The sequence below is a fragment of the Balaenoptera borealis genome (assembly GCF_965194805.1).
Source record: "Balaenoptera borealis genome assembly, chromosome: 1".
Taxonomy (NCBI): domain Eukaryota; kingdom Metazoa; phylum Chordata; class Mammalia; order Artiodactyla; family Balaenopteridae; genus Balaenoptera; species Balaenoptera borealis.
In genome coordinates this window covers 88,430,148-88,443,836 of record NC_138860.1, presented here as the reverse complement: position 1 = coordinate 88,443,836, position 13,689 = coordinate 88,430,148, and the positions used below count along the sequence as shown (strand labels likewise).

The 13,689-nt window shown below is 37.4% G+C and overlaps 1 protein-coding gene across 37 annotated transcripts in view; it reads left to right on the top strand.

Moving 5' to 3' along the window:
• The window catches only part of PDE4DIP (phosphodiesterase 4D interacting protein), a 213,658-nt gene that overhangs the window by 131,106 nt on the left and 68,863 nt on the right, over positions 1–13,689 (top strand). For all 37 annotated transcript variants that reach the window (XR_014237707.1, XM_082368435.1, XM_082368438.1 and 34 more), the window contains 12 exons: positions 74–205; positions 931–1,050; positions 1,289–1,381; positions 1,517–1,729; positions 2,627–2,785; positions 3,650–3,763; positions 3,953–4,090; positions 4,844–5,023; positions 5,934–6,128; positions 8,540–8,707; positions 8,879–8,960; positions 12,438–12,529. Coding sequence is in view for 36 of the 37 variants with exons in the window: in XM_082368435.1 (XP_082224561.1) it covers positions 74–205; positions 931–1,050; positions 1,289–1,381; positions 1,517–1,729; positions 2,627–2,785; positions 3,650–3,763; positions 3,953–4,090; positions 4,844–5,023; positions 5,934–6,128; positions 8,540–8,707; positions 8,879–8,960; positions 12,438–12,529 (1,686 nt within the window). In the remaining variant the exon portion in view is untranslated. The remainder of the gene's footprint in view (positions 1–73; positions 206–930; positions 1,051–1,288; positions 1,382–1,516; positions 1,730–2,626; positions 2,786–3,649; positions 3,764–3,952; positions 4,091–4,843; positions 5,024–5,933; positions 6,129–8,539; positions 8,708–8,878; positions 8,961–12,437; positions 12,530–13,689) is intronic.

Genomic DNA, 13,689 nt, shown 5'->3' with positions numbered 1-13,689 from the left:
AAGACATTTGAAGATAAAATTAAACTTTATTGTTGGCTACACTTAACTTAATCGTCTCGCTGCTTCTTCCTAGCCCACGACCGAAGAGTTACTCAGACAACCAAAGCTGAATTCAGGTGAGACCGGTACAACTCAGCAGGCTGTATCTGATTCCCATTTGACAGAACTCCAGGAAAAAATCCAGCAAACAGAGGCCACCAACAAGGTACTGGAGATCACAGGGTTTCTTGAGAAGGTGACTGGCTCTAGCTGGGTCTGCGTTAACCTCTCTGAGTAGGACCTGGGAGATGGGTACTGTGTATGCCTGGTGCTCTGTGGAATATATTCTTAGAAGTGTAGTTCTTTCCTGTATCTCTCATCAAGATTTTAGCCTGTTCTGCACAGATCAGAATTTCTGGTGCCTTTTAGGTCTGAAATTAGAACTTGAGTGCAATTTTCAACTGTATAAGGCACTGAGACAGGAGGTTCATGCTTTTGATTTTGGTTTAACTTCTTACCCCTTTATAGCCCATGGATTTTAACATCTGCTTAGAAGAAATTTCCCACAATTTGGGATGCTGTGCTCCTGGCTTTGTGTACCCTTGTTGTGTCCTGTCCTGTAGTAGATAGCAGAAGCTTCTTGGTCTTTGTGTAAAAGATCCACAGTGACTCATGTGGACAAGTACCCCCAGTATGGCTGCCATCATAGAGAAAGCACAGTGCATGAGAATTGAAGCAATTGAGTATTAAAAGAAGTATTTCACATTTCCTGCTACTTTCTCTTGCTGATTCACTTAGGACTTTAATGGTTATGCTATGTAGGGAAAAATTAATAAGGTAATATTCCCTAAGAAATCCTTTAAACCTAGATTTGAGGAAGGACTTCATGGTTGCATTTGAGGTTAAAAGAAATCATTGACCTACCAAACTGTTTTTCTTTGCTGAATTCAGATTCTTCAAGAAAAACTGAATGAAATGAGCTGTGAACTGAAGTCCGCTCAGGAGTCGTCTCAGAAGCAAGATGGTACAATTCAAAACCTCAAGGAAACTCTGAAAAGCAGGGAAAATGAGGTAAAATGTTTGGCAGTCAAGGACCCATGAGGAAACAATTTTTCCCATCAAAGTAGACAAGTATTCTATAATTTGTTGAATTGGATATTGTCAGACTAACATCTTAGCCTAGAGAAACTGTAGTGTCATCTAAATTGGAATTTTGGAATAGTCCTGTTACTAAAATCTGTACAGGCGAGATAACGGAATTTATATTTAGCTTGCTAACATTTTTGGTACTCCCTGTCTTTGTTTTCAGACCGAGGAGTTGTACCAGGTGATCGAAGGTCAAAACGACACAATGGTAAAGCTTCGAGAAATGCTGCACCAAAGTCAGCTTGGACAGCTTCGTGTATGTGAGGGTCACCTGGGACAGGAGGCATCACTTGAGGATGTGCCACTCTCAACCACAGTCTTGATCTTGTTGTTCTTCTCAGCTACTCAGTGCTTGCCCTCCTTGTGATGATGATTTTCACTCTCTTTTCAGAACTCAGAGGGTACTTCCCCAGCTCAGCAACAGGTGGCTCTGCTTGATCTTCAGAGCGCTTTATTCTGCAGCCAACTTGAAATACAGAAGCTCCAGAGGGTGGTACGACAAAAAGAACGGCAGCTGGCTGATGCCAGACGACGTGTGCAATTTGTAGAGGCTGCAACACAGGAGAGAGAACAGCAGAAAGAAGCTTCTTGGAAACATAACCAAGTAAATCATTAATCATTTTGTGGCACTGTGTAAATGCAGACTTTGCCCTGGTAATAACTTTTTATAAGGATAGCTTGTGTTGAACCCTTGAGTCACTTACTTAATCTAAGTAATTCAGCTCAACATTTGTTGCCCTTATACCATGTGCCAGGTATTGGGCTGTGTTCTGGAAATACAAGGGTGAATATCACAGGCTCTTTCCTCTTAAGTTACTTGTAATATAGTATGAAAGACAGTCACGTAAACAGTATTTCAATGTGGTAAATACTGTAGAAGAGGCATATAGGGGTCCTGTAGGAATATATACAAGGGGTGGGGGAAGGGAATCAGGGAAAACTTCACAAAGGAGGAGATATCTGAGATTATTCTTGAAGGGTGGGTAAGAGTCATCAAGACAGAAAAGCGGGAAGAACAACCAAGTCAGAGGAATGGCGTACACAATTAGTCATGTATGTTTTTTTAAATAAAACACATAATTCTTAAATGGTTTCTTTATCTTGTTAGCTTAGAGCAAATGCCATCTTTTTTTTTTTTTTTTTTTAAGATTTAAAAGGATAGGTAGGAATGTTGTATCCTTGAGCTTACTGTAAAGTAAAGGATCCAGGTTTATGGTAGAACAGAGTCCCACTTAGTACTTATGTAGATGTATCATTTTTAAGCCAAAAATAAGTATTGAACTATAATATCAAATTTACATCCTACCCCAGTCCACGGTTCCCATGATTTCCCACATCATATTTGACTCAACGTGTAGTAGTATCTCTATAGTAATTTTAAGAATGGCACTTTTTGCTACTTTATTTTTTGTTCTCTGTGCTTTGAAAGTTTTAAGGCCTCCATATCTAATGACCATGTGAAAAGTTTAGATTGTTTGAAAAGGGAATCTATTTAATTCAGGAATTGCGAAAAGCCTTGCAGCAGCTGCAAGGAGAATTGCAGAGTAAGGGCCAACAGCTTCATACCCTGGAGGCTGAAAAATGCAATGAGATTCACACCCAAGAGCAACACCTTCAGCACCTCAACCACAGTCTGAGTCACAAAGAGCAGCTGCTTCAGGTGAGTCCACAGAAGGATTTCAAGTAAAACTGGGTTCCTAGAGCCCGGGAATTTATGTTCATATCATCTCAAAACATTAGTCCACCTGTGTTGAGTACCTGCTACACGTAGAACATTAAGAGGTGGGAATCAGGAGGATTCAGAAGAAATAGAAAGTACAATCCGTGAACCAAGAGGCTAACCAGCAAGTGTAGGAAACAAGAAATATAGACCCGAAACACTTAAGCAATAAATATTCAGCAAATAGTTATTAAGCACCTCTGTGAGTGAGATACTAGGCTAGGTATGAGGAAGATGAAGAGAAGATATGTCCACTGCTCCCACTGAACACCTCTGTATAGAAATTTCCAGAGTTACATAGATGATAAAATGAAAGTTATAGGAAAAAATGGAGCACTAAAGAAGAGACTGATCAGTTCTACCACCTACTCTAAGCTTTAGTCACACTGGATCCCTTGTATTTCGCTGAGCATATGATTTTTTCATGGTATACATATGTTGTGCCAGTTTTTTTCTCTGATAGAGCTACCCCACAGCCTCTTGGGAAACTCCGAGTCCTTTAAGACTCAGAGCAAATGTAACCTCTTTTGTGAGAACTTTAGTGACACCTTCAGGCAGAGTTAGGCAATGCAGCCCGTGTTCCCCTAGTAGCTTGCTACATGCGTATATGTATACACCTGCGTATATGTGATGCAGAATAGTTGACATTTTGTATGTCTGTCATCTCTGCTAAACTGTGTTCCCCTTGAGAGTGATCACATTTTGTTTTTTATCCCGAATCACTAACAAATTCCTTGACAAAGTGTGGAAATTCAGTTAATACTGAATAAATGAATAAAGGAAAATATTTTTTGGTCTCATTAGGAATTTCGGGAGCTCCTGCAGTATCGAAATAACTCGGACAAAACCCTTGAAGCAAATGAAATGTTGCTTGAGAAACTTCGGCAGAGAATACAAGATAGAGATGTTGCTCTAGAGGTATGTACCATAATTTTGTTCATGATGTTGTGGATTATTTCATCCACAGGGGGACTTTAGAAATGTATTTACTTAATTTGCTGCTTTTGGGAGTTGGTTGTCCATTCCTTTATATTTGGAATCTTATTGAATAAGAGTGATCAGAATAGTGACTCTTGTGGAGCTTTGGGATGCTGACTTTGCTTGCAGCGGGCTATAGACGAAAAGTTCTCCAGTCTAGAAGAAAAAGAAAAAGAACTGCGTCAACTTTGTCTTGCCGTGAGAGAGCGAGATCATGACTTAGAGAGACTGCGTGGTATCCTCTCCTCCAATGAAGCTACCATGCAGGTAAGAGCAAAATCTGTCATGACTTGGTATCCCTCTCCCACTTGGATTCTAAGCCTGAAACGTATCCCTCTCCCACTTGGATTCTAAACCTGAAACATCACCCCTTCCATCATTTTCTGAAAACCAGGATATTTGCTTTATTAAAAAAAAAAAAAATACAAAAGCAAACAAAAATAGCAGTCATTAGTTCTGTCATTATACATAAGGGAGTGAGAAGTTTTAGCACTTCTACTGTGAACTTTGTAGGAGAGGGCAGTGAATATGGATTTTTATACATAGTTCTAATTTATTTCTAATCCTTGCTAATATTTATATACTTTTATATAAACATTGCTCAGATGCAGCTATTATATTGTATTTTTCTCATTAATATTATGTACATGTCCATGTACAGCCACAATCAGAACACTTGTTTCTCTTATTAATATTTATTTACTCTGGGCTATTTTTGTATATTTATTTTAGAGCTTAAATATCTAACCATCTGACACTTCTTGAAGTTCTTCACTTCCTCCAAAGTACTTCATTTAACACCTACATTATATTTATCTCTCTACAAACTAGATGAGAGTTTCTAAAAACAAAAAATAGACTAGTATGGCATTGTTAGATTAGATACTACGTTTTTTCCTTTTGCAAAAGAAATTGATAGATAACTTAGGAGATAATGTAAAGGTGGATCAAGTTTCCTGTTTATGCTGAGGAGTGTAGGGTGGCCCTTTGACATAACAGCTGCTTTCTTTGTGACTGTAGTGTATGGAGAGTCTCCTGAGGGCCAAAGGCCTGGAAGTGGAACAGTTGTCTGCCAGCTGTCAAAACCTCCAATGGCTGAGAGAAGAAATGGAAACGAAATTTAGCCATTGGCAGAAGGAGCAAGAAAGTATCATTCAGCAGCTACAGACATCTCTGCATGACAGGAACAAAGAAGTGGAGGCAAGAATTTAGTTAACTTAAGGGCAGTTGGTTTAGTGATGATGTAATCTCAGTCTTGCATTAGGACTCTTGAGGTCTGAGAGTCCGGTGACCCAAGTCTTTAATTCCATCCTGTCTCTGGGCAGGTCACCGGCTTTCACTGGGACTTTTTTTTCCTATACCTATAAACTCAAGGGGACAATTATCTTTCTCAAAGAAGTTATGTGAGAATTAATGAGATCTAAAAAATGTACCTACAGTACAATAGCTAACCTTTGTTATGGTGCTCATGCTGCGTCAGGCATGTTTTTAAGAGCTTAATGGATGTCAATCCCTTGAATCCTCACAAATCTATGAGGTACATACTATTATTCCTCTTTTACAGACAAGGAAACAGACTTCTGAAGTGAAGCACCTTGTCCAAAGTGACGTAACTAATAAGCGGCAGAGCCAGTGTGCACCCCAGGCGATCTGGCTCCACAGTTTTAACCCCCATGTATTACATCCAGCGTAGAACTAGGAGCTGCATCACCGTGCTAATAAATACAGTGCTTGTTATTTCTTTCAGCTTATCATTTCGTGTTCCCCCTATAAAGTCAAACGGGAGTAGATAAATGAGATAAATGAACCGAGTGCCCATTTATCCTCACCTAACATTATTATGTGCCCTGAGCATTATAGGGAAAGGACTTATTTTAGAAAACAATATGTACGTTGCCATCCTAAGTATTTTTTTCTGTATTGTTAGTGTTCATTCACTGAGCATGTATTGACAGTCTTTTATGTGCCAGGCCTATGCTGGATCTGCGGGAACAAAAATGAATAAAACATCATACTTGCTCTCTCTTCTATGATAGATTCTTTTAAGCCCTTTGATATACAGTAGATGGAATTCTTTCCTCCAAAACTTACACTGTCTCTCCTGTATTAGGATCTTAGTGCAACATTGCTCTGCAAACTTGGACCAGGACAGAGTGAGATAGCTGAGGAGCTGTGCCAGCGTCTACAGCGAAAGGAAAGGATGCTGCAGGACCTTCTAAGTGATCGAAACAAACAAGCGGTGGAATATGAAATGGAGATTCAGGGCCTGCTTCAGTCCATGAGCAGCAGGGAGCAGGAGAGCCAAGTAAGGACTAATGCCCAGTGCAGAAGAGTATCACTTAGTGCGTTTATAGTCCGCACTATAGGAAGCATTAGAACTTTATAACGTGTAAAATTTATGTCATTTTACAGTCCATTCTGTTAGTTCTTTTCCTTCAGCCTATTAACTAGACTGCAGTTTTACATCAGTCATCAAAATATGAAATATTTCTAGAACACTTTGCATTTGGAGGGTGCCTAAATAATACATGTCCCCACTCATTAAATTCATTATGTACATTTTCTTTTCCTTAATGTTCTGATGCTTTTGACAGAAAGGAATATAGGCTTCTGGAGTGTTTTGATTTTGATTCTAAATTATCAAGACTTGAGTGATATTTTGTTTCTAGCCAGGGTATGGGAAAACTTATACTTTACATATTTTCTCTTAATTCATGTAAAATCTGAGTTATTTTAAGAGAGAAAAAAAAGATTGTGTTTTTTCAAAGGCCATGATGAGAATAAACAATCTCATAGTACTATGGCATATAGTAATTTCAAAATAATGGTACACAAATATTTCAAAAGTAAATTCTTAACTTACCCTCATTTTCACGTATCTTTCTCCTAAAGGCTAGAGAAAGTCTAGTATAGTTGACTTGTGCTGCATTTCAGGGACCAGTCACTCAGAATTCTCCCTAGTCAGTTCTCAGAGGGAACTAGATTCTTATCATTTGCCTATGTTATTTGCCAATAATATTCTCTAATGCTTCCTTATATTATGGGATGGTTATATTCCACTCATCCAATTCTTAGGCCCACTGAAGTAAATACACATTTTGTTAGAAACATGCTGCCATGTGCTGCAGAAATTGCTTCTAGAGTAGACCTAACAAAATCATTGTGAATTATTTAAGTCTTTGGCAAGAGGCTAACAAGTCTCTGAGTTTTCTTTTTCACCTTTTTGTAATTTGAAAGAATTAGCCTTATAACACTTAATATACCGCTGGTAGTAAAATAATGGAATCTAGGAGATGCCTGAAATTACAAAAGATTTTCAACTCAAGAAAAAGTGTGATGACTGTATGCTTCTAGATCTGCTTCTCGAATTTTATATGCAGAAAAATCCCTTAAAAACATAGCCTCAAGAATTTGCATTTCTTACAAGCTTCCAGACGATGGTGACGCTGCTGGTCCCTGAACCACACTTGGAGGAGAAGTGCTAAAAACAGCGCTGCTAGAAAAAGAGTACCAAGCCAGATAGACCATATATACGGCACAAGATATCTTGTGTATTATTCACTCTGTTTCTTCCCATAATTTCACAGAGATTTTTATTAAGGCAAATTAATAATGTACTGTTACCTCTAAGATGGTTATGTCCAAGTCCCTAAAGAGTCTGAATTTTACATACTAAAACTGGAAGGTTATTCTTTTATTTCCCTTAGAAGTGATGACAAGAGCTCAGCTTCTTATTTAAAATAGTAGTAATTCTCCCAGAGACAGTCGATGCTATAATATAGCTAATATATTTATCATCTTATACCCTCTTTTAGTCTTAGTTTATTATTTCTAGATTTTCCAATTAAATGCAGACTTTCTATGTGGTAATGGTCACAAAAAAACGTTCTAAATTTTTTCCTTATTGTACCATCAGGTGTCTTAGAAAACTGTGGAATTTGAAATGAAATAAACTGGTTTGGTGATTTTGAGGTTCAGATTCTCCTGATCATGTGGTCTGATAAAAATGTTTCTGTGTAATTGATTCATTCAATAAATAGGTCTTGAGTACCTATGAATTGAGTGCCTACTATGTGCCAGACATTGTTCTGGGTGCTTGGGATTCAGCACTGAACAAAACATAGTACTTGCCCTTAGAAAACTTACATCCAGTTGGAGCAGGGCGGGGAGGCGGGGAGAGAGAGAGAAAGAGAGAGAGACAATAAATAGATATATTGATTACTGGTAAGTGCATTGTAAAAAAAATTTAGCATGACGGGGGAATTGGGAGTAGAGATGAGATTGCTGTTTTAGATAGGAAACGCAGACTAGGCCAATCTGATAAAGTTGACATTTGGCAAAGGCCTTAAGGGAGTGTACCAAACAAATGTTTGGGCAAAGACCACTCAGGCCAAAGGCACATGAGTAAAGAAAGACATATGTTACCCAATTCAAACCAGAATATTAATACCTTAGCCTGATAGTTCTAGCGGAACAAGTTTAGATTATTTTATCTGTAATAGATGTGTTATATTCCACTTTTCCAATATTGTGCCTATGAGAGACTTTCTTTCCACTCATTGACTATGGTTTTTCCTATAAAATAAAAGCAAGGAAACTATTTCTTAGGGCCTCACTGGCTTTTCTTAAATGGTTGGCTTTTAACAATGACATCAGAACACAAATTTTTTTTTTATTAGAATATCTATCTAATGTTATGTGTGATTTCCTTACTAGGCTGCTGCAGAAAAGATGGTACAGGCCCTAATGGAAAGAAATTCAGAATTACAGGCCCTGCGCCAGTATTTAGGAGGGAAAGATTTCATGATGTCCCAGGCACTCATCTCTAACCAACCAGCTGAAGTTACCTCCGTCAGTCCCCATCTTGGAGAGCAAACTGATCAAGTAAGAACCATAGACTCGTATAGATGTTTATGCCAACTGCATTTTCTTTTTATATCTGAGGCATAAGTATGATAATTTTAATATCAAGTTGTGTGAGAATGTTCCAAGTCCTTTTCATTGTGATCATGGTTTCTGTATCTTCCTAAATCCCCCGACTCTTCCAATTTTTAGGGTTCAGTGCCTATACCCTCCAGAGATGATAGCACTTCACTGACTGACAAAGGGGATACTAGCATACCCAGGTCTGCGTTAGGTAAGTATCAAATTTCATTTCATTCAGGAACCTCTGTTTTTCCTTCCTGTAGCTCTCTGTTAATAGGTTTGGCCAAGACTCTCTTTCTCTTCCTACCATAATGGAAAAAATAAGTTTGGATTCCACCGAAAGTCTGAAGACATGTGTCTTCTAGGGAGAACTGCCCTTGCCTTATTTTGCATTAAAAGTATTGCTCTGGCTACACGATTTGGCTCAGAGAAACTGCATCCTAATTCTCTTTTTCAGTTAGCTTTGCAGGGATTCAGGAATGCGGGAGGCAGTGTTTCCAGACCTGCACAGCAGGACCACGGGGCTGACGCTGTCTCCTGGGTATCTTAAGCAGGCTGAGGCTGCTCACTGTAAATTGATGTAACCCACATTACAGTGTTGGGAGGGGTAGGCAGTGCCAAGCTCCCCTCCATCCAAGGGATGGTTGTAGGCCTTGAACTCCCTAAAAACAACTGAGCAAAACTCAAATGGGTGCCTTAGATTAGAGTCTCTGACTTTCACAGACCAAAAGGTTGGGATCTAGGGAAGCATCAAAGAAACTATTATCCAGTGAGTTCCAAAAATAGGGGCTCACCATGGTTAGTGGCTTGGTGATTATAGTGCTATGATAAGAAATGTTGTGGACTTGGAGAATTAACTTACGATTTTTTTAATGATTTTAAGAATGTATAAACTTTGTGTTATAGTATAGGGTATTATGGAATTCATAGATGAGTTGTGCAAGTAGTCATTTTTTAGTGGGAAACTTTATGCTAGTTAAAGAGTAAAGGATGCTGGATTTGTTTAATTTACTCCGTATTTACCTTTTTTTAAAAGCATCTTTCCCCAATTTTTTATTTTGCAAATTTCAAGCCTATAGAAAAGTGGCAAAAATAGTACAATGAATACCCATATACAGTTTTATTAAGATTCACCAATTGTTAACATTTTGCTACTTTTGCATTATTTCTTGCATGCACACACACACAGCTATAATGTTTTTTTCTGAACCATTTAAAAATTACTCACAGACATCATTGACGCTTTATCCCTAAATGCTTCATTATGTACTTCCTAAGAACAAGGGCATTCTCTTCCATAACTACAATATAATTATCACGCTCAGGAAATTTAGCTTTAATGTAGTCCTAGTATCTAATGTACAGTCTATATTCAGAGTTCCCATTGTCCCAAGAATATTCTTGATAGCTGGTTGTTCTCCTCCCTCAGGGATCATGCATTGCACCTACTTGTCTTGGTTCTTTAGTCTCTTTTAATCTAGAACAGTTTTCTAGCCTTTTTTGTCTTTTTTTGACATTGGCTTTTTTTTTTCAATTGAAGTATAGTTGATTTACAATGTGTTAATTTCTGATGTACAACAAATTGATTCAGTCTTTTATATATATATATTCTTTTACATTTGGGATTATTACAGGATATTGAATATAGTTCCCTGTGCTGTACAGTGGGACCTTGTTGTTTATCCCTTCTATAGATAATAGTTTGCATCTGCTAACCCTAACCTCCCAATCCAACCCTCCCCCCCGCCCCCCTTGACAACCACAAGTCTGTTCTCTGACATTGGCATTTTTTAAAACTCTGGGCCAGCTAATGGCCCTCAATTTGGCTCTGATTGTTTCCTCATGGTTAGATTCAAGTTAAACATCTTTGGCCAGAATACTACGTGGATGATGTCTTTCTCAGTGCATCACATCAGGAGCACATGGTATCAGTTTGTGTTATGCTCGGTGATATTAAGTTTAGTTGTTTGGTTAAGGTTGTATCTGCCAGATGTCTCCACTCTAAAGGCTCATTTTCCCCTTTGTAATTAATAAGTGATCTGCCAGCAAATGCCTTGAGATGTTGATAGTTCTGCTTTCCCACAGTCATTCACCCAGTGGTTTTAGCATCCTTTGAGCTTGTTTGAACTCACTATTTGGTAGTTTAAAAAAGAGATTTTCTATTTCTGAAATTCCTTCTTTGTTTAGTAGTGTGTATTCTTTTATAAAGAAGAGATGCCCTTTCCCTATTCTTCCTACTCCATTTGTTTATATCAGTATGGAGTAATGGGTTCTTTTTTTTAAAAAAATCATTTTATTATCCATTTCTGTCATTATTCCATTTGATAACCAAATTATCCTGGATTTGGCCAACTGGAGCCCCTTCAAGCTGTTCCTGTGTCCTTTCAGTATTTCCCCATCTGTTTTTGAGCACTTCCATACTTTCTGGCACAATAAGATGTTCTGTGATTTTCTTTTACTTTGCCTACCTCCGCCCTGAAATTATCCATTACTTCAAGGAGCTCTCTGGTTCCTTTTAGTGGGTAATGGCATTTATATACTAATATCTGGACATAAGATATGTTCATAGCTACAGGTATGTCATTTGCTTCTAGGCCCTTTTAAGTGAACAGAGCTAAGAATGTTTATATGTATATGTGTGAGCCTGTGTGTGTGTGTGTGTGTGTGTGTGTGTGTGTGTGTATACACACACACACACATATATATATCTCCATTTGATACTGATTCCTCTAATTCCAGTTAAACAATACAAGTTCTTTCTTTCCGTTATTTCGTATTTGTATCTGCCGTCTCCCAACATTGAGAAACCTGGTTACCTGTAACATCACTATATTTATACATTTGCACAGTACACAAAAATAGTTTCAGAATGGCTACATGAATACCACTATCAACAGTAAATCTATTAAATAATGTTTAAATTTTCTTTATAATTCTTTTTATCCTTAGAATATTTCCCACCAAAGGTGTAGAGTTAGAATACTGAGTTCAAAAATTATTTGGATTAATTTTTTTTTTATCTTCTGGGTGGTTATCTTATCAATTTGCTATTTAGTTTCATTTATTTATGTTAGTATTCAATGTTTGGCTTTTGCTTCCTCATTGTGGAACTAACTTTACACGTTAATAATAAAACATTAACGTGGTTAAAAGCTCAAAAATATAGAAAAGTGTACTCAGAAGTCCCATCTACTTCCCTGTCCTTTCTCTCCTATTTTTACTCATCCCCTGAAGACAACCAGTTTCATTTCTGAGGTATCCTTCCTGTGTTCCTTTTTGCAAAAATACGCAGATTAATCCCATGTGTATATGTGATGTGTATGTGTATGTTCTTATTTCCCCTTTTCCTAATATAAAACATACTTCACTAGATGTATTCTTCTGTGCCCAGCTTGTTGTACTTAATATCTTGGATATCACTCCGTATCAGTTCATAAAGATATTCCTCATTCTTTTTTATGGCTAGATATAGTACTTCACTGTGTGGATATACTATGCTTTATTCATTCTTTTGTAGGCTTGTAGGTTGATTGCAGTATTTTGCTATTACAAATAACGCTGCAAAGAACAACCTGTGCATATGTGATTTGTTGTTGTTGGGTTGTATCTTAAATTCCTTAGAAACAAGGCAGCAAAGATCACATTATGTTGACACTGATTATAACTAGCATTATGTATTCATTTTTAGGAGACTTGGATACAGTTGTAGGGCTGGAAAAAGAACTGAGTAATGCCAAAGAGGAACTTGAGCTCATGGCTAAAAAAGAAAGAGAAAGTCGGGTGAGTTTTCTTGTTAAGCCTAATTTCTTAATTCCTGTTTTTTTCAAAATACTTCATATTTAAAAGAGTAAAATTCTCCAAGTATAATATCTGGGTCCAAATGCAAGTTGAGCCTTTTTTCTTTCTGGAGAAAAATAGAAATCCCTTTATATACACATTTCTCACCAAGATGCTCTTGTTATTTATAATGGGGATCATTAAAACTTTTTAAGTGCTGAAAAAACACAGCTTTCTCTGCCCATTGCTAACCGGAATAAAATAGTTACAAAGGACTTGTGAAAAAATGAAGTGCTATATAATTGCTGCTTAGAATTATTACATTAGATCCATGAAATTAGTTTTAGAAACATGGAACAAGAGAAATTTGAGAAGGACCCACGTTTATTGAGTACTTGCTATATGCAGTGCACTGTACTGGATACTTAAATTAGCACTATTACTTACAGCTCTGCTAAGTAAGTCATATTGGCCCTATTTTATAGATGACGAAGCTGAAACACTGTTTTAAAACGTGGAGGTGGGGAAGAGTTATATGGCTATAAAATGCTAAAGCTAAGATTTAAACTCAAGTCTTTTGTGACTCAAAACACTTCCTAAGAAGTCATTTCCTGGAGCAGATAATTTTTCCCATTCATATGCTCTATTTCTAGCAATAGAGGTTTCATCAGTTTTCTTAGAAGAGGCCTCTCAGCCTTACAGAATCCCTTCCACTTCTTCTTCCCTATACAGCTAGTTGTTTGTACTATGATGTAGGAGAAGCATTAGGGCCACAGTATAGAGTTATAGACTAAAACTGAAAGCCTTTATGTTACTATGGCCTCTATTTTAGAAGATCGGTCAGTGTCATGGGTTCCTAAATTAAGTTTAGCTGGCTAGTCTGTATAGCTCCTCAGTTTTGTTCTACCTCTTTGTCATAGTTACATCTATAATATAAAACCTGCATTCATATTTGTGATGAAATTATCTTATTGTACCTCTAATTTCTCTTTTCATTACCATATTTCTCCTTACAGAGTTATATGACTCAAGTTTTGAGGATATGAAATTGTGTGGCATTTTAAAAATACTAGTTTAAAAAATCCCCTAGTTCCCCTCCTTTTTTTTGTTTCTGCCCTAGCCATTATCATGTCAGATAATTTAGTTGCCACATGCTGTTCCTA